This window comes from Schistocerca gregaria, chromosome 7, assembly GCF_023897955.1.
Source record: "Schistocerca gregaria isolate iqSchGreg1 chromosome 7, iqSchGreg1.2, whole genome shotgun sequence".
In the NCBI taxonomy this organism is placed as follows: domain Eukaryota; kingdom Metazoa; phylum Arthropoda; class Insecta; order Orthoptera; family Acrididae; genus Schistocerca; species Schistocerca gregaria.
Window position 1 is genome coordinate 199,325,941 of NC_064926.1, and position 26,695 is coordinate 199,352,635.

The following is a 26,695-nucleotide window of genomic DNA, read 5'->3' on the forward strand; positions in this document are numbered from 1 at the left end:
TGATAGAAATTGGAAGGATTGTGATACGATGTTACTCATTTCTGGGAAATGGTAAACAGGCCAAGTTCTGGTGAAGGTTCAGTTGCTTCAGTCTGGGATGATATTGGCTGATAAGGATGGTGCTCCTTTGGAACCTATTCTTGGGTTTGGTTGGAAGATAACAAATTTCCTAGTGTTGTTTCTGTGCCTTTCAACTACTCAACTAAATCCATTGGAATAAGTCTGCATGTTTTTGTCACTTGTAATGAAGGATTTATTAACGTTATTAATATGATGAGGAGGTGATGAATTCTTAAGAAAAGTGGAACATATCTTCATGTCACTGAGTGATTGTAACCCTGATGTTCACAAATGCAGAAATAGAAAAGAGGTCTTCCGACTTTTGAGATATCAGGAAGCATTTTGATGGTAAATGCTTTTTGAGTTAAGGACCTTCCGCATATTTCTGTGAACTACCAAGCACCTGCACAGCATGAGGTGGAGCTGTTTAGTTGGTGTCCAGGTATGACAGTTGCCCTCTATGTTAAAGACAAAGTACGTGAACTTATGTGGCAAATGATATGCGTGTATTAGTTAAGTTTTATTGTTTATAAATGTATGTTTCATAAATACTCTTTAATTTTCCAAATAACATGATGAATAACACAAAAGTCCAGAGAGAGGTTAAAATTCTATAATATTCAATTAATGCTTGATGAGGCATTTCTGCTTCCTGATTTGTGATAATTGTAATGTGGAACAGCTAGTTATGAGTGTCTTGCTGCACTGGGCATTTAATTAATGTATTGTAGTCAATCACTGTAGATGTGCTCCAAAAAGTATAGGGTAGTATGGAGGGACATGTTGCCAAAATAAATATGCAGGTAATACAGAGTGGTAGTGTAATAACCTTTTTGGATTTCTGGGTGTGACACAAATTTACATTTGTAAACAATTTCTTGATTCCCTAACCCCTACACACACACACACACACACACACACACACACACACACACACACACACACACACAACCTCTGACTCTTCAGAAAAAAATAGTTATCGTGTGTAGTGAAGTCAAAAAGAAAAAAAAAATTAGAAATGTAAATTCAGAGTGTGAAGCTGGTAAGTGTGTGGGTGGTGCAAGCATTGCACAAAGAAGGTGGAGCTATGCTTCTAACACCCATCTCAAGCCCCCCTACTCATGTAATTAATTGTGACCACCCCCCTTCCCAGCATTCTAGAACAAACTTTCACTCGCCTCATCCTTCTGAGTGAAGGATCAAGAAATAGTATACAAGAGGTATCAGTTGCTTCATGCATGCATACATTGTTTGAGGTATTTCTGACCTCTATGTTACAGTTCCCATTCATAAGTTTCTTGGTATTTGTCTTGGGCATTTTCCTCCCACTTCTCCTCTGAGGCAATTTTTTTTCTCTCTCTGATGTCTTTCAAGATCACTACATGATAATTTAGTTGAGGATTTAATGAATGAATGTGCAGACAAACAAACACCCATTTAATTATATTGTTTGTTGCTCAGCTTTCATGCTTGCAAAACATGAAGAAATAACTTCAATCAACCATGTGACTCAGTAAAACTGTATTTCAAATTAGGTTTATTTTACCTGTGCCAACAATTTTACAAATATTGATGAAATTAATATCTGTATTGTACTGATGATGGTTAAGCTTTTCGCTGACATGTCTGGATGTGTGTGCTATGAAGGCAAAACTGAAAATGTTAATGTATTCTTCAAGTGGAAATATCAGACCCACTGATACCACCAGTCTGCTTTGACCTATGATGTCATCAAAATGATGGGATAAAATACTTACTGGAATCCATTGTGTGTGAAATATGTGACAAAAGAAGAATTATAATAAATCACAGAATATTACATTTATTGGCTTTGTCAATTTGTAACCAGACTGTCACCTTCCAAACTAACATAGACCTCGAGCTACATTACAAATCCGCCTGTCACCAGAACTAACATCTGAAACAATAATGCAGAAGCAGTGTTCTGTGTCTGCACTTTTGCATCACATCACATTACTGAATCATCATCACATCATAGGTCAAAACCAACATCTGGGAATTGGTTGTTTCTGCTGACACAGACAAGTCGGTATGAGGTTGTAATGAATCAAGTTTTCTTTGAATTATATGCACTTACGGAATTGGGAAGTGTTATACCATGAAGTGCCATCATCATGCCCTGGGAATTAAATGATTAAACTTTCATTCCATTGGAACTGGTGTCTATCATCATCGACATCAGTATGAGTTGTTGATCCTTGTAGGTATGAATACACTTTTGTTTTCATTATGACATGGAAGCAGACAGCTTCTGAATATCGTATCAAAACATTTCTTACAATACCTGAAACACTTGCTGTGTCAGACTGGTCTGAAAATGTGTATCTCCCATTGACTGCCATCCCAGACACACACTGTGGGTGACAAATCAGAGGTCTTGACTCTCCAGTCAAGAATCTGTACATATGGCATGGCGTTTGTTGTGTGAACTGGAGTGTGAGGTTTTGCATTATCCTGTTGGAATATGGCATTTTGCACCTTGGTCATGAATGGCATGACAACTAGGTTCACCTTTCTGGACAGTATTCAGCTTCTCTTCAATGATAACCAAATCTGTTCTGCTGCCACATCCACACTTACCTGCTTTACACCTCATGACTCCAGGAGTTGGAGAGATAAGAGTCTTGTGAAATGCTGCTTCCTATGACTTTTCACCATAACTTATACAAAAAGTTGGTGACAGTCAGACCATCAACTCATGTTTGACACTTCAGAGTGCCACTCAGTTTCCCAGTTTACACTGCCTTTACCAATGCAAAGCATTCACATTCATCTTTTGCATGGCAAAAAAGTGATGTGTGGCATGATGGCCTGGTGCAAGTCTTTCAGTTGGATGCCACTTCAGCAATATGTGTATCCTTGAAACAAACAGTACCCAGTTTCCCATCCAAATACTAGATGAGCCCAATTTTGCTTTACTTCAGTGATCGGGTGGGAACTGGTTTTATCAATGTGGTAAAGTCATTGGTATAGTGTTAGTGGTAAAAAGTAGTTGATATCTATACCCAATTTACAGTAAAATGTTCCTGACAGATTCGGCAACATTGTGCCTGTAACATCTGCCCAGATTTCAGCTCGTCACATGTCTACTTGTCAGAGCCAGTTGAACAATTCAACCATCTTCTCATGCTTTAGTCTATCTGGAATGAGTCTTCTTGCATACTGTTTTCCTGAGTCCATCTGATCACCTATCATTCTGCAGTATTGCACATACTTGTGCCAGTGATTTAATCTTCTCAAAGCCCAATGGATAGCAATAAATGTCACTTGCATGTCCCCAGGACATGAGGTGTTGTAATCACCACATGGAAGGGACCAGTGACCTTGGATTCTCATCCGATAACCATCGTGAACTCTCACCATTATTCGCCTGTTGGGATGATTCTTTTCCGTAATGAAAATATTGAAAATAAGCTTGCATTAGGATGAAATTTTAATTAACATATCTCACAGGAATGGAGATAGTGGAGTGTCAGTTTATTATTATTCCATCAAGGTGTTTGCAGTTAACAATTCCAATTCCCTCTGTGTGCAGTCAAAACACCAAATCCCACACTGCAGTGGTAACATCAGTTCCCATCAGATCATTAAGCCCTTGGCTAACAGTAGAACTGGAGAGCGTCCAGGTCTGCCAAGCACTGTTGCCAAGCGGGCTGCACTTAGTCCCTGTGTGGCAATTGAGGAGCTATTCAATTGAGAAGTGACGGCTCTGGTCACAAAAGATTGCAAAGACTAGGAGAGCATTTAGTGATGCCTATCGGCTGAGGGTGACACGGTGGTGGGTCAGTACCATTTGGCACTCTGAGGCCTTTTGAGATGGATTATAGTCTAGTTGAGTATTGTCGAAACAGTGCAGGGTTGCAGTGTAAGGTCCTTGATCAGAGAGGTGATTGTGAAACAGATAAAGAAGCAATTGAAAGAAAGTGCTATATTGAGATCCTCTGACTAAATCTGCACATGAGTACAACCTTTATAAATTGTGTTTTGTCAAAGGAATGACTAGGGAACTTTACGTTATTTTGAAAGAGTCAAAACTGTTTAAGATGTTTGTATTATTCATTGAGAATATTCCTCGTGATCCTCACAGTAGACGGTGACTATTTTGAGACATTGTGTGTTATGTAGGCATATTTCAGTAATGCGCTTCAGTGTTAACTATACGAGACAATAGTATTTAGCTCCTTACCTTAGGCAGCGGCTTTTCGTGAGAAAGGCAGTCATCGAAAAGAGAACGTATATTTTGAGTCCAAGGGCCAACAGCTCGAATGTGCACAGTCAGATTTGTCTCGTGAGGTGCAGAAGATATGGTGAATGGATGATACTCGCTTGTATTAAGTGCAGGGCAAGCCAGTCTTAACCACTGTCCAGACTTGTATTCACAATCAGTTGGCTTTTTGAATTCAAGGAGTGTCACATCTGAAACATTAAAGAAGTATCTGTGGTTATGCAGGGGGAAAAAAAAAAAAAATGCGTTCCACATACAGTATTATCAGCTGCATTTTGCAGAATGCTGGGAGGCAAATAAAAGTGATTTGTTTCAGTTTGAGCTCTTATTCTAGCACATGAGGGGTATCATAGTACGTTATTTTGCATTCTGTGTTGAAAATGTCACTATACACGCAGTAACTAGTCTGATCGTTGCTTCACATTGCTGCACAATATTTGGCATTGCCAAAGATTATGAGTTGTCAGTCATATATTGCAGTAGACAAATTGCCGCATTAAATGTATGCAACTATCATAGAGTTGGTGAACAGATGATTCCTGACAGCTGGCAGTGCTATTGTCAGGTTTTTCCTTTGTACAGGTATATACAAAATTGCATTATGTGATTAGTTGTGCTAGTCATGTGAAATAGCTGTCTGGAATCATCCTTTGCCAACTCAACTATAGACACTGATTCTTTCATCAGACTAGTATATGTGTGATTCTGAAACATTTTATAGTGTGGTAATGGCTGTACGAGTTTGAATTTACAATGGTAGCTGGGGTATAGTATGCTTGAAAACTATTTGGAGAGTTGCTTGAAAACTCTCCAATGTCAAGAATATATGTATACTGAATGTACATCTATGATGACAATACTGTATATCATGGACAGCACAGGGGCTAACGAACTCTTAATTGACTTTGACAATCAGTGTGAGAATAATTTGACAGAACACTGAAAGACCTAAGTTGAAACAAGGCCTCAGGAGTAGACGACATTCTGTTAGAACTACTGATAGCTTTAGGAGAGCCAGCCATGAAAGAACTCTTCCATCTGGTCTGCAAGATATACAAGGCAGGCGAAATACTCAGACTTCAAGAATAATATAATTATTCCAATTTCAAAGAAAGCAGGTGCTGACAGGTGTGAATATTACCAAACTACCAGTTTAAAAATATTGACACGAATTCTTTACAGAAGAAAGGAAATACTGGTAGAACTTGAGCTCAGAGAAGGTCTGTTTGGATTCCGGAGAAATGTGGGACTGTGAAAGGCAGCACTGACTCTACTATGACTTCTCGTGGAAAATAGGTTGAGGAAAGGTGAACCTATGTTTGTATCTGGTGGGACTTAGAGCTTTTGACAATGTTGATTGGAATACACTCTTTGAAATTCTGAAGATAGCAGGAGTAAAATACAGGGAGGTAAGGTTGCATATTACAGAAATCGGACAGCAGAGCTGAGGGGAAAGAAAAGGATACAGTGGTTGAAAATGAGAGAGATTGGGTTGCAGTTTATCCCCAATGTTATTTAATCTGTACACTGAACAAAGACAAATTTGAAGTAGGAATTAAAGTTCAGGGAAAAGAAATAAAAACTTCGGGGTTTGCTGATGACATTGTAATTCTGTCAGAGACAGCAATGGACTTGGAAGATCAGCTGAACAGAATTGAGTGTCTTGAAAGGAGGATACAAGATGAAAACCAGCAAGAGCAAAACAACTATAATGGAATGTACTCAAAATAAAACAAATGATGGTGAGGTAATTAAATTAGGAAATGAGACAAATAATGTAGTAGATGTGTTTTGCTGTTTAGGCACCAGAGTAACTGAAGGCTGAAAATAGAGAGGTTGTGAAACGTAGACTGGCAACGACAAGAAAAGCTGTTCTGAAGGAGAGAAATTTGTTAAAAATCAAAATGTAAATGTCGGGAAGTCTTTTCAGAAAGTGTTTATATGGAGAGTAGCCATGTATGGATGTGAAACACGGACGATGAACAGTTTAGACAAGAAGAAAACAGGAGCTTTTGAAATGTGCAGCTACAGGACAATGCTGAAGGTTAGATGGGCAGATCATGTAACTAACGAGAAGGTTCTGAATGGGATTGGGGAGAAAAGAAATTTAGGGGACAAACTGACTAGGAGGAGGATTCAGTTGATAGGACCCATTCTGAGATGTCAGGAGATCATCAGTTTAGTATTAGAAGGAAGTATGTGGGGTATAAACTGTGGAGGGAGACCAATAGATGAATAGTCAGAAGGATGTAGGTTGCTGTAGTTATTCAGAGATGAAGAGGCTTGCGCAGGTTAGAGTAGTGTGGGAATCTACATCAGCCCATTCTTCAGACTGAAGACAACTACTATGTGTGAATAGAATCATGTATGCTAGGCTGTTCCACTTCAAGTGCCTACCTGCAGTCCAGATGGCCTGTGGACACAGATGAGCAGGGGTAAGCCTACAGCTGATGTGTGGGCAACCAGGCAGCCAGGCTGTGGTGCACGTGATCATACTGCACTGGCTGAGCACATGCAGCAGAGGTGGCAAAGTATCTCGTGTATCCACATAATGTGTGCATAGATATAGCGGATAGCCCACTCCACCCGCGCACGACCACGGGTGAGCAATTTCAAAAAGTAAATGGCGCTGTAATCGGTCCCCGGGAAGCACCTGTGTGCCAACGGTGTGATGTATGTTGATGAGCCTGTCAGTTCATAACTCAAGTGTCCAGTTTCAAAATGTGACAAATTACAGATATATGATAATGAAGTGGACTATGGGCTCATTAATCAGGAATAGAATCCTTTACTGAAAGTTGTGATATCAGTACAAATTACTCTCGGAAACCAAGTATCAAGTCACTGGACTACAACGAGACTCAAAACCACTGATATCCCTTCTTTCCTGCCACTTAATGATATTTGGTCACTGTGAATGGCCTACACTGTTTTGCAGCACCACAGTGTGGATTTAGTGGAATTATGAGGGTAGTCCCCCCCACGAACCATGGACCTTGCCGTTGGTGGGGAGGCTTGCGTGCCTCAGCGATACAGATGGCCGTACCGTAGGTGCAACCACAACGGAGGGGTATCTGTTGAGAGGCCAGACAAACGTGTGGTTCCTGAAGAGGGGCAGCAGCCTTTTCAGTAGTTGCAGGGGCAACAGTCTGGATGATTGACTGATTTGGCCTTGCAACATTAACCAAAACGGCCTTGCTGTGCTGGTACTGCGAACGGCTGAAAGCAAGGGGAAACTACAGCCGTAATTTTTCCCGAGGACATGCAGCTTTACTGTATGATTAAATGATGATGGCATCCTCTTGGGTAAAATATTCCGGAGGTAAAATAGTCCCCCATTCGGATCTCCGGGCGGGGACTACTCAGGAGGATGTCGTTATCAGGAGAAAGAAAACTGGCGTTCTACGGATCGGAGCGTGGAATGTCAGATCCCTTAATCGGGCAGGTAGGTTAGAAAATTTAAAAAGGGAAATGGATAGGTTGAAGTTAGATATAGTGGGAATTAGTGAAGTTCGGTGGCAGGAGGAACAAGACTTCTGGTCAGGTGGCTACAGGGTTATAAACACAAAATCAAATAGGGGTAATGCAGGAGTAGGTTTAATAATGAATAGGAAAATAGGAATGCGGGTAAGCTACTACAAACAGCATAGTGAACGCATTATTGTGGCCAAGATAGATACGAAGCCCACACCTACTACAGTAGTACAAGTTTATATGCCAACTAGCTCTGCAGATGATGAACAAATTGAAGAAATGTACGATGAAATAAAAGAAATTATTCAGATAGTGAAGGGAGACGAAAATTTAATAGTAATGGGTGACTGGAATTCGAGTGTAGGAAAAGGGAGAGAAGGAAACATAGTAGGTGAATATGGATTGGGGCTAAGAAAGGAAAGAGGAAGCCGCCTAGTAGAATTTTGCACAGAGCACAACTTAATCATAGCTAACACTTGGTTTAAGAATCATGAAAGAAGGTTGTATACGTGGAAGAACCCTGGAGATACTAAAAGGTATCAGATAGATTATATAATGGTAAGACAGAGATTTAGGAACCAGGTTTTAAGTTGTAAGACATTTCCAGGGGCAGATGTGGACTCTGACCACAATCTATTGGTTATGACCTGTAGATTAAAACTGAAGAAACTGCAAAAATGTGGGAAATTAAGGAGATGGGACCTGGGTAAACTGAAAGAACCAGAGGTTGTACAGAGTTTCAGGGAGAGCATAAGGGAACAATTGACAGGAATAAGGGAAAGAAATACAGTAGAAGAAGAATGGGTAGCTCTGAGGGATGTAGTAGTGAAGGCAGCAGAGGATAAAGTAGGTACAAAGAAGAGGGCTGCTAGAAATCCTTGGGTAACAGAAGAAATATTGAATTTAATTGATGAAAGGAGAAAGTATAAAAATGCAGTAAATGAAGCAGGCAAAAAGGAATACAAACGTCTCAAAAATGAGATCGACAGGAAGTGCAAAATGGCTAAACAGGGATGGCTAGAGGACAAATGTAAGGATGTAGAAGCTTATCTCACTAGGGGAAAGATAGATACTGCCTACAGGAAAATTAAAGAGACCTTTGGAGAGAAGAGAACCACGTGTATGAATATCAAGAGCTCAGATGGCAGCCCAGTTCTAAGCAAAGAAGGGAAGGCAGAAAGGTGGAAGGAGTATATAGAAGGTTTATACAAGGGCGATGTACTTGAGGACAATATTATTGAAATGGAAGAGGATGTAGATGAAGACGAAATGGGAGATACGATACTGCGTGAAGAGTTTGACAGAGCACTGAAAGACCTGAGTCAAAACAAGGCCCCTGGAGTAGACAACATTCCATTAGAACTACTGACGGCCTTGGGACAACCAGTCCTGACAAAACTCTACCAGCTGGTGAGCAAGATGTATGAGACAGGCGAAATACCCTCAGACTTCAAGAAGAATATAATAATTCCAATCCCAAAGAAAGCAGGTGCTGACAGATGTGAAAATTACCGAACTATCAGTTTAATAAGCCACGGCTGAAAAATACTAACGCGAATTCTTTACAGACGAATGGAAAAACTGGTAGATGCAGACCTCGGGTAGGATCAGTTTGGATTCCGTAGAAATGTTGGAACACGTGAGGCAATACTGACCTTACGACTTATCTTAGAAGAAAGATTAAGAAAAGGCAAACCTACGTTTCTAGCATTTGTAGACTTAGAGAAAGCTTTTGACAATGTTGACTGGAATACTCTTTTTCAAATTCTGAATGTGGCAGGGGTAAAATACAGGGAGCGAAAGGCTATTTATAATCTGTACAGAAACCAGATGGCAGTCATAAGAGTCGAGGGGCATGAAAGGGAAGCAGTGGTTGGGAAAGGAGTGAGACAGGGTTGTAGCCTCTCCCCGATGTTATTCAATCTGTATATTGAGCAAGCAGTAAAGGAAACAAATGAAAAATTTGGAGTAGGTATTAAAATTCATGGAGACGAAGTAAAAACTTTGAGGTTCGCCGATGACATTGTAATTCTGTCAGAGACGGCAAAGGACTTGGAAGAGCAGTTGAACGGAATGGACAGTGTCTTGAAAGGAGGATATAAGATGAACATTAACAAAAGCAAAATGAGGATAATGGAATGTAGTCAAATTAAATCAGGTGATGCTGAGGGAATTAGATTAGGAAATGAGACACTTAAAGTAGTAAAGGAGTTTTGCTATTTAGGAAGTAAAATAACTGATGATGGTCGAAGTAGAGAGGATATAAAATGTAGACTGGCAATGGCCAGGAAAGCGTTTCTGAAGAAGAGAAATTTGTTAACATCGAATATAGATTTATGCATCAGGAAGTCGTTTCTGAAAGTATTTGTTTGGAGTGTAGCCATGTATGGAAGTGAAACATGGACGATAACTAGTTTGGACAAGAAGAGAATAGAAGCTTTCGAAATGTGGTGCTACAGAAGAATACTGAAGATAAGGTGGATAGATCACGTAACTAATGAGGAGGTATTGAATAGGATTGGGGAGAAGAGAAGTTTGTGGCACAACTTGACTAGAAGAAGGGATCGGTTGGTAGGACATGTTTTGAGGCATCAAGGGATCACAAATTTAGCATTGGAGGGCAGCGTGGAGGGTAAAAATCGTAGAGGGAGACCGAGAGATGAGTACACTAAGCAGATTCAGAAGGATGTAGGTTGCAGTAGGTACTGGGAGATGAAGCAGCTTGCACAGGATAGAGTAGCATGGAGAGCTGCATCAAACCAGTCTCAGGACTGAAGACAACAACAACAACATGAGGGTAGTTTTTCTACTGTAGAAAGATCAATCCACAGCTCTGAAATAGCCACGCGAAGTGCGTATTTTGTTGCAATTTCTAACTATTTTCCTAGTGAATCACACATTTTCTTCAGGACTCAGACTTAGGCAGCATTCAAATTCAGCAGATCATCTACCATTACAGTTTTGTGGGAATGAGCATTATCATCCCATTAAAAAAGAAACAGCTACCAATATTGCAAAATAAAAATTGGATTGATTTCATACTTACACTTTAAGAGCTGCGAAAATGCTCTCTCTGCTGATATGATGGCTGATGCTGTTTTCTGCTGTATACTTACACTGTCTGCTTTGTGAATAAATATAGGATTGCCTCACACTCCACACTCTTTCTGCATATAAGTGCATCATTGTTAGATTGTTGCTAAATAACTACTGAACAGGGGATGAAACATGCCATTTTTCATCTGCTCCCACCCATGATTATTCTCCACCAGTCTTCAGGCACTATGAAGGCCGGAACAAAACTACTGGAGGGCACATGACGTAAGGCAAATGAGTTTTGCTAATGACAGTGCTTAGGTTGCTCCACTGGGCTGGTCCTTATTGCTGTTCCAATTGGCTGATTCTGGACGAACAGCATCACCACACTGGTTGATCATCAATACATTAGCAAGTGTCTCAAGATTCAACCAGAGGGCATATTAACAGTAGTACGTTGGTAATGGCATGCACAAAAGCGAATGTCGCAAACCTGTGTTCGATGCTACTTCATTTGCAAGAATATTTATCAGGAAAGTGTCATCCTATTAACTAAATGTGACAAATTTGTAGCAGAATGACACAAACCATCAAAATCTAATGCGTACATGCTTGAATCTCATGACAGTACAAGCACATAATGATTTAGTCTGTTGCAACAGGAGCTCTTAGGTTCCCTACTACTTCTATTGTAATAACCATAAACTGACTAAAATTTTACGCTCGTCTCTTGTGAATAATGTGTGTTTGGGAGAGTCTACTCGTGGGGCTTGTGTATCAACATTTGGCAAATTAAATTGATGGTTATTTGAGATGATTTGTCACAGGGTAGCATACAAAGCTTGTTATACAAAACACAATAATATAGGAATAATACCTATTGAAAGACAGGTAACGAGACATCCATACATTGTTTTCATATAAAACCAGCTCAGTTATCAAGAACTATGTGGCTTGCACATCATGCAATGTCACAGCCAGAGGTAGGCTCAGGTGCGATCTTTTGAACACATTGTCATGGCCAGAGTTGCAGTTGGCCTTGGTCGCAAAAGTATTAAGGCACTGGGGTTTTATTCAGGAAAAGCACACCTTAAATCCCGAATGGTCATCCTGATTTAGGTTTGGTTGGTTTCCCAGATCATTGCAGGGGCAGGGCCTTAAAACAGATTGTAGTCACTTACCTTCATATCTCCTTGTCCACTCAGAGCTAAGTGTTCAACTGTAAAACTCCTTCCTGTGCAGTTGTTATGAAGAGTGTTGTAAAATATTTAGATTCATGTTATGTATCCAGTTGTTGTTTGTGATATCACAATTCTGCCTGCTCCAATGAGATATGGTGGAAAGCTCACACATTTGTCTCTGGCTCATGAATGATCACACACCAATTTTTATATTATTTCCCTTTATTTAAAACATGTTAGCTGTAATGATAGAATATTTCTTGTGTGATGCTGTTACTGACCAGCTTCTATAGTTGCTTGTAATGTCACAGAGTTTTATTATATTAACTTGCTGAGAAATCGACTACCTCGTCTTGAAGTAAAGGTGCTAATGGCTCGTGGAACTCTTGTACTTGGGCAATGTGCTGTTTATCAGTCATGTGCAAGTGACATTAACTGCTGCTTTACTGTTCAGATGTTTGCATAACACTGTCCCAGACACAAATTCTGGCACTGAAATAAATAGTCAAAAAAATTTATATGTTACCTGATGGTAGCAATTCCGCTCTCACAACTGGAAGTTCCACTTTCTTAGTGGCTACCGTAATGAAACGGTCAATTGTGAATAGAAGACACGGACCAATGAAGAAGTAAACCATAAATGGTTCCTGGAACAAAATATACTTTGATATTTTTGCATGAGCCAATTTATCATTAGCATATGAAACAGTTACTGTGTTTACTTAAATGATGCAATGCATGGCAACAGTTTAAGTTTCAGATGTCTGTTTCATTAATGTTGTGACATTGAGTACAAAAATTATCATGCATTTTATTTTTGTGATAAACTAAAGGCTGATTCTAATCTAACCTATCCACATGATAAATGAAATAAACCCTGTAGCTGATTCAGGGCATGTGGCAGCATTCATATTCTACAATCAGTCTGTAATGTAGCTGTTTTTTGCTTCAAGCTGTCCATTAGTATCTCATTAAAACTATTCAACAATAAAGTCATTGTACTCAGGTGGGAGTTATTTTAGTGTCGTACAAAATTCTCATGGCCCTTATTTTCGTTTTTTAAGAGACCAGCTGTGGGTCAACTTTTCACAGTAAATACTCGGAGACATTTAGGTCTAGCATGTATGCATCTCTCACACATACTATGTTCTTGTTTTGTAATTACTGAGTTAATTTTCAGACATTATCTGAAGTTGTGGACTGAAAGACTACTGTAAGATTTTCATGCCATTTATAAGCAATTTTAACTTCAAATTTTTAAATAACAGTGATAAATATTCACATACCTGTACAAGCCGACCCATTCCATGAAGGAACATAAGTATGTAGAAAATTGGATACAGTGAATGTATCAACCAAAATGCATTATACAGATGCTGCCGTGCATATCTTGTGGAGAAGATGCAGACCAGAGCAAGGAGCAGTGTCAGGAGGATTCCAGTTACACCAGTGATTGTCTGCCAACACCAGTATTGGAATTTAGGAATCTCATGTGTTCTGAAACAGAATGACGGTAAACAACATCTGTTGTGAGAATAGTGCCAAAATATTTATTTGGCAATTACATTGAGTGCTAGCTGTACATGGAAAATCTTTCATAAAACTTCCATGAAATTCTATGACAAACATAAACATTACTAATTTTGAAATTACAGCATCATGAAATATTATCTTGAATGAAACAAAGGAAAATCCAGAATCGAATAACTACATTATTGTGAAATGAATAGATTGATATTCATCTTTTAGTGTGTGTTTACTTAAGAGGAAGGTCTTTTGTCCAAAAGCTCTAATGTCTCTCTTGTCTGCGGCTCAACATCTACTCTGTAAGGTGGGTAACAATCTATACCTAATATGTTCCAAAATGCCACACACAAAGCATGCGTACTTAATATGTTCCAAAATGCCACACACACAAAAATGGGATATGCTAGTTCTCATACCTTGGGTTCTGTTGATGATAAAAAAGATAGGTCAAGTGTTTTGGATAATCCTTTGGCCAGGAACCATTTGTATACCCAACAGAAGGAGCGTTTTAGTGTCACTGTCCTACAGGACAGTGTCACAGTATGAACAATACACAGATCCTCCTGCTTAGGCAAATGGAGCAAATCATTTGGTTCTTTTCGTATTTGATTTGGTCAGTGGTGGGCTTTGAACGGACTAAATGAAAAATTAGTTTTCGGGCATTTCCTTGGAAAACCGCACAAAAGTTTTTTTTTTTTTTTTTTTTTATTATCTTTGCCTTTGCCGTCGCCAGTAGACCAAAATCCAGATGAAGATTCCAAGACGGCTATGCACAACAAATGGCTGAGAATTTGTACAGTATATTCCTAAGATCCCGAATTTGGACAACCTTGAAAATATTCTTCATATATTTATCCATTTCTGAGATACAGAGTTTGAAAGTTAACTGACTTGTAAATATAAAATATGCATGTGAAATCCAGTTTGAGGTGAAAATGGAACCCCACTTTGTAGTACTAAAGCACATGCAATTTTTATAGTGAGTGAAATCTTCTGTGAGGTGTAAAATTAATTTTGCGTTATTTCAGTTTCACATACATAAACTTGCCAAATTTTTGTGACCCATACATTTCGTATGAGTTACATGCCCCGCTGTAGTAGGGAAAAGAATGGATGCAGCAGAAAGATGTTTCCATCAGAACACCCCCCCTGCGGGTTCGGGGGTACGAATAGGCCCGCGGTATTCCTGCCTGTCGTAAGAGGCGACTAAAAGGAGTCTTCAAAGTTTCGGCCTTATGTGATGGTCCCCACTTGGGTTTGACCTGCCGTTTTCAAAATTTCCGTTGTTAGTGCGTGCCATTTGGGGAAGGACGCCTTACGTGGTGTTTTTCTATTGGTCCATTGTGCACCTCCATCTTGCATGCTATCTATTGTCGTGTGGAGGGATTTACACCCCATGTCTTCTGGGTTGCCTCCTCGTCTTGTGCGCAATCCCCTTCTTAGCGCCCACGGCAACTGTGGACCCTTTCAACACCTAAAATCCCGCACGGTAGCCAGTCCGTTGTGGTGGGGTCGTCATGTACCCTCTTGGTGGTAGCCCCTGACCACGCAGGGATCGCACTACAGATGCCAGAGCTGTTTCTTCCCCATGCATGCCAAGGAGTATGTGCCCATCTTGTCTGGGGCACGGGGACTCCGGGCAATGGGATATCGGCCAGGTACCCGTTGCTTTGGCTGGGTGGCGCCCTTGGGGAGAGCCCTCGTTCGGAGTAGGTGGCATCTGGGCGGATGTGGCACAATGAAGCGCAATAAATCTCACCAAGCTGGTGGTCGCACTGCCACCAGCGTCTCTAAGCGAGGCAAAATTGAATTCGATGCTGCACAATATGATCCTCAGTCGTTCCCCTCGTTGGCTGTGCCATGGGAGGGACGCAGATCTAGTGCCAAGCAGGAGCCTTATGTACCACAATACCTTGTCTGCAGCAGGACTGATGGTGACTCCTTTCTTTCGACAAAGCCTATGTTTTTTGTGGAACACCTGGAGGATAAGTTTGGGGAAGTGGCGGGTTTGTCTAAAATGAGGAATGGGTCCATCCTCCTCAAGACGTCCTCCCCAGCCCAGTCACGGGCGTTGCTCTTGTGTGATAAGCTGGGAGACGTCCCTGTTACCGTCACTCCCCACAGTAGCTTAAATATGGTCCAGGGGATTATTTACAATCGCGACCTCTTGTTACAGTCCGATGACGAGCTGAGAGCTGACTTGGAACGATGTGGTGTGCATTTTGTCCGTTGTGTGAACAGAGGACCCAAGACCAACAGGGTGGCCACTGGTGCCTTTATCTTGGCCTTCGAGGGTGCTGTATTGCCTGAGAAGGTCAAGGTAATGGTTTACCGTTGTGATGTCAAGCCATACGTCCCTCCCCCGATGCGGTGCTTCCAGTGCTGGAAATTTGGGCATATCTCCTCCCGTTGCCCATCCAGCGCCACATGTCGAGATTGCGGACGCCCCTCTCATCCCGATTCTCCATGTGCGCCTCCGCCTGTCTGTGTCAACTGTGGGGAACACCACTCTCCATGCTCGCCGGACTGCCCCGTTCTTCATAAGGAGCGGAAGATTATGGAATTTAAGACCCTGGACCGGCTTACTTATCGCGAGGCAAAACTGAAATTTGAAAGGTTGCATCCTGTCCCTCTTCAAACTTCTTATGCTGCAGCTACGTTATCGTCGCCCTCGCGGGCGGCAGTTGTCGCCTCCTCTGTGCCGCCTTCAGTTGGCCCTCAGGGCCGTCCATCTCTGTCTGCCTCCCTCGTGTCTGGGGGCAAGCCTTCCTCTGTTGCCCCCTTCGCAGTTGGGGGCAAACCCCCTTCTGTCACTCCCCCCGCACATGCTTCAGGAGTGACATCTGCTCCAAAACCAGGGGGCTCGATCCCTCCCCCTCCCCCTCCCCCATCTCTGCCGGCGTCGTCTCCGCCGGCGTCGTCTCCGCCGGCTCCTCTCTCGCGGAAGGGGTCCCTCGGGGCCCTCCCTTCTTCCGTTTCTTCTGCTACCCCGCCGGATGTCAGCCAGTGGCTGAAGGTTCATCCACCTGCTGGTCGTAGGGCTTCTGCGTCGTCGTCAGCCTCCGACGCTCCTTCAGAGAAACTCTCCCAGCCCTCTAAGCCAAAGGACAGACGCGAGAAGAAGGACCGGAACGTGTCCAAGAAGAAGGACGCTCCGGCAGTTTCAGTACCGCCTGCTGTCAATAGCTCTGGCTCTGGGGATGCGGTGGAGATCCTCGCCTCTGCCGCGGATCTCGCCCTCACGGAACCCTCGGGGACCTCTCCTATGGACACAGCTGACTCTCGCTCAGTGGCGGCCATTGACTCTGCGGCGCCGTCTGCCTCTTAGTCGCCTTCACGCCCTCCCAGTCCCTTCCTGCTTCCATTCTCCAGTGGAATTGCGGCGGTTATTTCCGCCACCTGCCTGAGCTCCGGATGCTTCTGAGTGTTTCCCCTGTTCTGTGCATTGCTCTTCAGGAAACTTGGTTTCCAGCAATGCGGACCCCTGCCCTTCGCGGTTATCGGGGATACTATAAGAACTGCGCTGACTGTCAACGAGCTTCAGGTGGAGTTTGCCTCTTTGTTCACCACTCTGTCTGTAGCTCACCAGTACCCCTTCTGACGCCTTTAGAGGCAGTCGCTGTCAGGATTGAGCTCTCGCCGGCTATTACTGTTTGCTCTGTTTACGTTCCTCCGTATGGGCAACTCCCCCGACATGTCTTGGCTGCGCTGCTGGCTCAACTCCCGCCGCCATTGCTGCTTATGGGCGATTTCAATGCCCACAACCCTCTATGGGGTGGGACTGTCTCCGATGACCGCGGTCGCGCTGTGGAGCATGTGTTGGCTCATCTCGACCTTAGCCTCTTGAACACCGGTGCTTCCACGCATTTCAGTGTGGCCCATGGCTCGTTCTCGGCCATTGATCTCTCTCTTTGCAGCCCCGGACTTGTCCCATCCCTCCACTGGAGAGTGCATCCTGATCTGTGTGGTGACCATTTTCCCATCTATTTGTCACTGCCCCAGTGTCATTCTTCTGGGCGCCTGCCCCGCTGGGCTCTCAACAGGGCTGACTAGCCGGCTTTTACTTCCGCTGCCACCATTGCTTCTCTCCCACAGGGTGACATTGACGAGGTGGTCCGTGTCTTGACCTCGTCAATTATTTCTGCGGCCGAGACTGCCATCCCTCGCTCTTCTGGACTCCCTCGGAGGAAGTCTGTCCCCTGGTGGTCGCCGGAGATTGCTGAGGCTATTCGCGACCGTAGGCGGGCTCTCCAGCGTCATAAGCGGCACCCGTCTCTGGAGACCCTCATCGCCTTTAAGAAGCTCCGTGCCTTGGCCCGTCGTCTTATTGCACGGCGTAAGCAGGAATGCTGGGAGAGGTACATTTCATCCTTGGGCTCCCGTGTCTCCCCGTCGCTCGTGTGGTCCCGCATCCGGCAGATTTATGGATACCAGACCCCTATGGGTGTCCCTGGAATCTCCCTGGACGGCGCTGTCTGCACGGACGCTGCCACCATTGCTGACCACCTTGCCACGCACTTTGCTACGAGCTCTGCGACTGCAACTTACCCTCCTGCCTTTCGCTCTCTAAAGGAGCACGCCGAGCGGACGCTGTTATCGTTCCACACACGTCGTTCTGAAAAATACAATGCTCCTTTCAGCGAGAGGGAATTCCTCGCTGCCCTCGCCAATTGCCCTGATACAGCGCCAGGACCGGACTGCATCCACGCGCAGATGCTGAAGCATCTCTCCAGGGACTGCCAGAGACACATCCTCACCATCTTTAACCGCATTTGGAGCGAGGGCGTGTTCCCGTTGCAGTGGCGAGAGGGTGTTATCGTTCCCATCTTGAAGCCCGGTGCGGACCCTCTGGCGGTGGACGGCTATCGTCCCATTACACTAACCAACGTTTTGTGCAAATTGCTCGAACGTATGGTGGGGCGGCGTTTGTGTTGGGTCCTTGAGTCGCGCGGTCTCCTCGCTCCATCCCAGGGTGGCTTCCGTCAGGGCCGGTCTGCTGCAGACAATTTGGTGCGGCTGGAATCTGCTATCCATACAGCCTTTTCCCGCCGTCAGCATCTCGTTGCTGTATTTTTTGATCTGCGGAAGGCATATGACACAACATGGAGGCATCACATCCTTGCTACGTTGCGCGAGTGGGGTCTTCGTGGTCAGCTCCCAGCTTTTCTTCAAAACTTTTTATTGTGCTGCTCTTTCCGGGTGCAAGTCGGTGCCGCCTCTAGTTCATCTTATATACAGGAAAATGGGGTCCCGCAGGGCTCGGTGTTGAGCGTTTCCTTATTTCTAGTGGCCATTAATGGTCTGGCTGCAGCCGTGGGGTCGTCGGTGTCTCCTTCTTTGTATGCCGACGACTTCTGCATCTCATTTAGCTCAACGACTACGGGGGTCGCTGAACGCAGGCTGCAAGCAGCCGTTCGCAAGGCGGCATCATGGGCTCTGACTCATGGATTTCAGTTCTCTGCGGCCAAGACTCGAGTTATGCACTTCTGCAGGCGTCGGACGGTCCACCCTCATCCGGAACTTTACCTCGACGGTCACCTACTTGAAGTGGTGGACACTAGCCGCTTCTTAGGACTCGTCTTTGATGCCCGGCTCACGTGGGTTCCTCATATTACTCAGCTGAAGCAAAAGTGCTGGCGGCACCTCAACGCCCTCCGCTGCCTGAGCCATGCGTCTTGGGGTGCAGATCGCAGCACGCTGTTGCGATTGTACAGAGCCCTTGTGCAGTCCAGGCTTGATTATGGGAGCCTGGCCTATGGGTCTGCATCGCCCTCAGTGTTGACGTTGTTGGACCCCATACACCACTGTGGGGTTCGGCTTGCAACTGGCGCTTTCCGTACGAGCCCCGTGGATAGTCTGCTGGTGGAGGCCGGGGTTCCCCCGCTGCGGATTCGCCGCCACCGACTGCTCGCCGACTATGCTGTCCACGTGCATTGCTCACCGGGCCATCCCAATCATCGCCTGCTTTTCCCTGCCAGGGTTCTCCCTCTGCCCGACCGGCGACCTAGGTCTGGGCTTTCCATTGCTGTCAGCATCCAGTCCCTGCTGTCTGAACTGGGGTCGTTCCCTCTTCTGCCGCCCTTCCGGGCCTGTGCACCCATGCCTCCCTGGTGTATGACCCGTCCGTCCGTCCGCCTGGACTTGGCACGGGAACCCAAGGACTCGGTTCCGCATGTGGCCCTCCGTAACCGTTTTCTTGCGCTCGTCGCCTCATTTTCAGGCTGTGAGCCTGTCTACACTGATGGTTCCCTGGTGGATGGTCGTCCTGCCTACGCTTTTGCTCACGCTGCCCATGTTGAACAGCGCTCCTTGCCGGCTGGCTGCAGTATTTTTACTGCAGAGCTGGTGGCCATATTGCGCGCTCTTGAGCATATGCGTTCCTGCTCAGGTACGTCCATCGTCATCTGCAGTGACTCCCTGAGCAGCCTCCAGGCTATCGACCGCTGCTATACCTCTTCTCCTCTGGTATCCTTTATTCAAGAGTCTGTTTTTGCCATTACCCGCTCTGGTCGTTCGGTGGTCTTTGTTTGGACGCCAGGTCACGTTGGCATCCCGGGGAATGAACGTGTCGACAGGCTGGCCAAAGGGGCGGTCGACACCCCCACTTTGGCGATCGGCCTCCCGGCTCGTGATTTGCAGCTGGCGTTGCGCCGTAAGGTGCTTCAGATGTGGCGTGACGAGTGGCGTAGCCTGACTTCTCTGAATAAACTGCGGGCTGTTAAGGAGACGACCGATGTGTGGCAGTCCTCCCTGCGGGCTTCTCACAGGGACTCTGTCATCCTGTGTCGGCTCCGCATCGGCCATACCTACCTGACGCACGGACATCTTTTGCGTCAGGAGGATCCCCCCCTGTGTCAGTGTGGGTCCCGGTTGACGGTCGCCCATATTTTGTTGGAGTGTCCCCGCCTGCGCACCCTCCGGCAGACTTTTAATCTCCCGGGCACGTTGCCTTTGGTTTTATGCGACGATGCCTCCATGGCTGACGACGTTTTAAATTTTATCCGTGGTAGTCCTTTTTATGGTTCCATTTAGGGGGGACCTGTCCCTTTCCCTTTCTGTGTATCTTGTCCTCGAGTGTCCCATTGGTCGCAGATTTTAATGTGTGTATTCGGGTGGTTGACTCTTTCCCAATTTTGTTCCCATGGTCAGTCAACCAGTCTCCGACCCTCTTATTTTCTTCCGTTTCTTTCTGTCCAGTGTTTGTCTGTACTCTTCTTGTCTCTAGTGTTCGCTGCCACATTGGTGTTCTTTCAGTGACTGGGGGGAGGGGCGTCTCCTCCCCCCTTGGGGTTTTACCTGTTCCGTAAATTTTGTTTCGCCGGTTTTTTTGGAATGGGGGACTGATGTCTGCCGAGCACAGGGCACTCTAGCAGGCTGTGCAGCTCAACGGAACTGGAGTATGCCTCGTTCACTTCTTAGCTACATTTCAACCTAGGCAGACGCACTTTCATAATCAGCCCTCAGCCAGTTCCGTAAATTTTGCATTGATTCTCTGAGAAGTCCCTGAGAATCTGTTGTATTAGTTCATGGTATTCCATGTTACGAGATTGTCAGTTCATAGTCGCAGCTGCAGTCCTACAAACTACTGAAGATAAGTAATTTCATTGTACTATGTGTTTCTTGAATAATAATCATTCTCTCTAACAGTGTGCCGTACCGCATTTTATTGCAACCTGGACTGCTTCAGCTCGTATCAACTCGGGCTCCTACTTATTTGCATTTAGTAACAAGCTGAAAACTCCCACACGTTTTGTGCCTCTAAACAGTGAGACACAATATTTATGACAATGATGACAAGGAAGAGAGAAATTGTGACAGTGAGAAGAGGCAGCAGAGCAGCAGCAGCAGCAGTAGGAAGGAATTAGCAGTAAGAAAGAGCAAGAGGGAGACAGTGACAGTGACAGGAGACAATAGGACAGAACAAAGGGGACTGTGGCTGTGACACAGGAGACAATGATAAACAGAGATTGACTAGTGGGTGTGAGTGAGTTAGTTAGGGGAGCTTTCGGGGGTTTCAAGAGGGTAGCATGTTTAAAAAAAAAAGTGTGAATATGTTCGCATTCCAAAATTTTTAAAGGGCTGAGGAAGGTAAAATGAGGCAGATGGCTACCCACTATTCAGCCACAGTCTTTTTAAATAAACAGGAACATATCCACATTTTTTGTGCTCCAGTTTTTCCACTTGTGTTCTTAAATGAATGTAATTTACCTATATGATGCAAAGAAATGATTGAATGTGTTTGTCTGCTGTGGATGATGATAAATCTAGAATGTTTTGAAAGCTATGTTTTGCTTTTACTCTACTTGTGGATCTAAGTAAAACATCTGATACATTCTCTCACTCAGTCCTCTCACTAAGCTTGAAAGAATTGGTGTAAAAGGCATTTTTCTGTTTCTATCCAGAACTTGTCTATTCATCAAGAATCAACAATTGCATATCAAATGCTTTACAACATTCCAGAGTGCCCCATGGGGTTCTGTCTTTGGATCATTCATATTTGTGATATACAGGGTGTTTCACATGTGCCCTGTGAGGGGTGTATTCTTCCGGTCCACTGCTACACATCATAGTGCAATACACAGAACTGCCCATGCCCATATCAGAGTGACATCACTGATGTCACATACCTGTTCTGTGCACATGCTGTTGTTCCTCCCAGCTGTCAGCTAGTCTTTCTGTCCAAATTAAAGTTGTGACTTACATGCTTCCTTATGTCAACACTTCAATTGTGTGAAGACTTCCAGGAAGAGATTTATCAGGCAAATGGAAAATTAGCCACAGCACTTTGAGCCTTGTTTTTCCCAAACAACAAGTGAAGATGAAATTGAACAGAGAAGGATACCTCAATATAGTAAAGTACCTTGTGCTCTATATAATTTAGAAGACAAACCATAGTCCAGAGGCTTAACTTCATTACCTTCAGTAAGACACTCTGAGGACTAAGGCAAAAGCAAATGTAAAACAAAAATTGCACCAACTAATAAGCAGCCACATCAAGTCATATTAGATAGATACTATACTCATGACCAGCAAACGATACTACATGCATGACCAACAAACATTAGTCACAAAGATAAAACACCAAAGAAGATTACAAAAATTTGTCATTTTTAGTGGAGTGTTAAAATCTTATTCAAATAACTGAACTACCCTAAAGTAGTTCTTTTAATCAGGCTGTTACTTAGGACTATATTCTGACATACTTTAACTACCTCTCATATTAGCTTTTGCAAAGGATTGTCCATGTAGAAAGTAATACAAGACACCACAATTTAAGTCTTAATAGAGCTAAAAATAAAAATATAGATAAATCCCCTTAGTATATTTTTTGTGCATGCCAAACTTCCTGTGGAATAAAAGCTCTGTTGTTATCGGTGAACCATTCTGCCTAATTGGAAAATCTTGGTGATCTTGCAGTGCTTTGTATTTGGTACTGTATTAAGCTAGGTGTATATGTTGTTACACTTTTGTTATACTCATATGTTCAAATTTAATTAATGATTAATGGCTGGTCATGAGTCAGATTTTTAAATGTAAGCAGTAGGTTTTTTTCTCTTGTCCAAATGTATTAAAGTACTGTGCAGTCTGATGTAAATTGTTTCTGTTGTCTAATATTACTTTTTATTTTATTCAGCCCAATGTACTTAGGTTTCATCCTTTAAGTTTAAAGTATTTTAAGAAGACATACATATACATTTTTAGATATATATGAAACTTACGAATGCTGAAAATTACGGAACAAACAGGAGAGATCATCAGATGGCTGTGTGCTGATGCTGTAGAAGTTGAAAGCATGTCCAACTATATGGATTACTGAAATAAAATTTACACATATTATTTAATATGACAATAGAAAGTCATAAGTAGTGTGGATGATTAATAAACATTCTTAATAATATGAAAAGATGATTCTATAAACAATTAATCATATCCACACTATATGTTGACATGGAATGTGTAATTTATACAATCATTAAACATTAATTAAATTTATATGACTGTACAAATGGTATTTACATAAGTTTATTGACTTGCCTGCTTCCATCCAAGAACTTGTTTTTAGTGCAGGTTTTCTGTTGGATAAGAGTTAAACTGAAACGGTATTTATTCTGTTACTGAAGACTTTAGTGAGGCTACATGAAACAAAATATAATATCTCCTCCCTTCCCATTCTGTATCCTTTATTCCCTACACCTACACTACCCCATTAACTGCTTGCAGCCCCCTCCGTCTGAGCCGCCCCCTATTCCTTCCTCTTTCACTTTACCTCTCCACAGCCATCTCTTGGCACCCGGCAGCTGCGCAGTCTCCCCTCCCATGTTGGCGGCAGCAGTCTGCCCCTGGTGTTGGCTGTGCTCCCCCTTAGTTGCAACACCCTCTGCAGTGCCCCTCCCCCCTTGGTAGCAGCAGTGCTGTCATTTGCTCTTGTCGGCACATCTCCCCGGCCCTGTCAGCACAACAACAACAACCACCTCACCACTCCATGTTTGTGCTACACAACAATGTAGCACCTGAGGTAGGATTGCGACGCATGGCTGGCTGATTTTGAAGTGTTAAAAAACAATGTACTGAGTAATAATTAGTGACCATGTTTCAATCTATTACATGCAACACGACCAAAGGAATAGTGCTCTGCTATATAATGTGTACTAGAAGTGTGGTTCTTTTTGTGGTACTTAGCATGTATAATGTTTTAGAGTTATGTATAATTGAGACTTATGAACAAAACTCAATCATTCCCACATAATGAGGAATTTTACTTCAGTGTGGAAGTTTTCATCCGAAAGTGAATTATTTTGAACATAAACACTTAAATCAGTGGAATTTTTTTTGTTGTGTTTCAGACACTGAATCCTGTTGCTGAAAACTGCAAAAGCTGCACAGAAAAGACTGCACATTTGGAAATTATGTCATGGTATGTGACATTGGTGTTTAAAAATTATTATTTTTATGTGGTCAGTGCCACGTGAGTTATTTGTGCTTCCTTGGAAGTATAATTATCTTGCTGGCAGCAGTATGTGACAAAATCATCTCCCATGTTTTACGTCTAGCATAACACCAGTGATACTCTTGTAGGAGCTGTGCACTGAAACCTTCAAGCCATAAAAATTTAGCATAGTTGTGAGTTCAGCACTTTGACCCTTCTTAAATGGTGGAAGATGTACTACATAAGCAACAGATGTATTTAATAAAAGTTTCATAGATAATTTCTCTAGGATATTCAAGTGTGTTCGAAATAATCAAATATGTTGTGCAAAAAAGTTACTCGGAAGGCGGGTGACTGCTAAAGTGACCCCCACTCCCCATCCTTGTCCTCTGTCCTCTCCTGTACCAGTATTGCTGCCCCAAGTTCCCTTCTGTATGGCTGTCATTGCTCATTTGTCACATTTCATTCGTTTTTTACAAAATAATTGTATAGATAAAAATCTGCTCACCAAGTGGCGGCAGAACACATACACAAAAGGACGTTATAATTAGGCAAACTTTTTGAGCCAGTGGCTCCTTCTTAATGCAGAAGCACAGTAGGGGAAGAGGGATGAAGGAAGAGGACTGGAGCGGTCTAGGAAAAGGGGGTAGATTTCAAGAAAGTCACCCAGAACCGTGATTCAGGGAGATTTACCAGATGGGATGAGGAGGAAAGACTGATTGTTGCGCAATGTACCGGACGATATTTGAGAACCTGAGAGCTTAAAGGTGGAAGACAGGGTAATGTGCAAGACAGGTATAACTGCTTAAACATCGTGCACTAGTTAATAAGACTGAAAAGCTAACTGCATTCTACGTAACAGAGGTGGGAGAGGGGATGCAAAAAACAAACAGGTAAGAAAATCAACTGAGTGAAAAAAGTAGTAGTTATTGTGAAGGAATTAATGTAAAGTAAGGCCAGGTGGCTGTTAAAAACCAAGGACATGTAGTGCTTGTTCCTACCGGCAGAGTTCTGAGAAACTGGTGTTTGGGAGAAGAATCCAGATGGTGCATTTGGTGAAGCAGGTACCGAGGTCATGACTGTCATGTTGTACAGTATGCTCTGCAATAGGATATTGTGTGTTGACTGTATACACCCTCTGCCAATGCCCATTTATCCTAAGTGATAATTTGATGGTAGTCGTGCTGATATAAAAGGCCGAACAGTGTTTACATAACAGCTGGCGGATGACATGTTGTTTCGCAGGTGGTTCTCCCTTCGATAATATGTTATGTCAGTTGCAGGGCTGGTGTAGGTGGTGATTGGAAGGTGGGTAGGGCAAGTCTTGCAGGTGGGGGGTGAACTGTCACAGGGGTAGGACCCGTATGGTAGGGAAATGGATGCAGGAGTAGTATAGGGTCTGATAAAGAGTATTGCAGAGATTAGGAGGGCGGTGAAAAGTTATTCTAAGTGTGGTGGGCAAAACCTCAGACAGAATATATCTAATTTTAGGGCATCATTTTAGGAAGTCATGGCCTTGTTGAAGTACCTGATTAATTCATTCCATACCAAGGACAGATTTTACCTCAAAAACCTATCCCACCTTCTCCTAAACTACCTGACCAGTGGTGTTTCCCTTTCTGTCCCTCTGCAGCTTCCGAAACAGCCATACCATCAACCAGCACTTCTCTCCTACAAACCGAGCTTGGCCAACCTCCTTAACATCCCACAGCCTTCGCTACTACCTCCCAGACCAAGAATAACTCATCACAAGAAAAAAATCTTAACTGTACAGTGTCCTTGACCTCTCGCCTAAAGCACTCTCCCCTCGTGAATTGTCTGTTATCTAAGGGTTTCATTTTCAGCCTGAAACCTGCATGCATTTGATCATGTTGCTGTGGTGAAGAACCTACTTTCCTTCACACGCAGTGTCAACTGGAAATATCTCTTTGCAATCCAATCCCAAAACGTTTCTAACAGCAAATCAGGCATTGAACCAGTCTCGAACAATTCCAACCATGATCTCAACTAGATCCACCACATGGTGCAACGGATCCAGCAATCCCTCCATTCTCTTGCTGATGGTGGCTCTCCTGTTAGCTTTATGTGGGTTCTAGGCCATGTAGGAGTGCCAGGGAATGAGGCTGCTGATGCTGTGACCAAGGCTGCAGTCCTCCTGCCTCGGCCAGCCCCCCTTTGTGTCCTGTCATCTGACATTAGTGGGGTTGTTTGTAAGAGGTTTGTGTCATTATGGTGGGATACTTG

General features: G+C 43.6%; 1 protein-coding gene across 1 annotated transcript in view; it reads right to left on the reverse strand.

The window, feature by feature from the left end:
• Nucleotides 1–26,695, reverse strand: part of LOC126281928 (dual oxidase-like) — a 234,658-nt gene that overhangs the window by 35,296 nt on the left and 172,667 nt on the right. Inside the window, exons 25-28 of the mRNA XM_049981262.1 lie at nt 23,244–23,337; nt 13,284–13,494; nt 12,524–12,644; nt 4,268–4,497 (exon numbers count right to left, since the gene is read on the reverse strand). Coding sequence (XP_049837219.1) covers nt 4,268–4,497; nt 12,524–12,644; nt 13,284–13,494; nt 23,244–23,337 — 656 coding nt within the window. The remainder of the gene's footprint in view (nt 1–4,267; nt 4,498–12,523; nt 12,645–13,283; nt 13,495–23,243; nt 23,338–26,695) is intronic.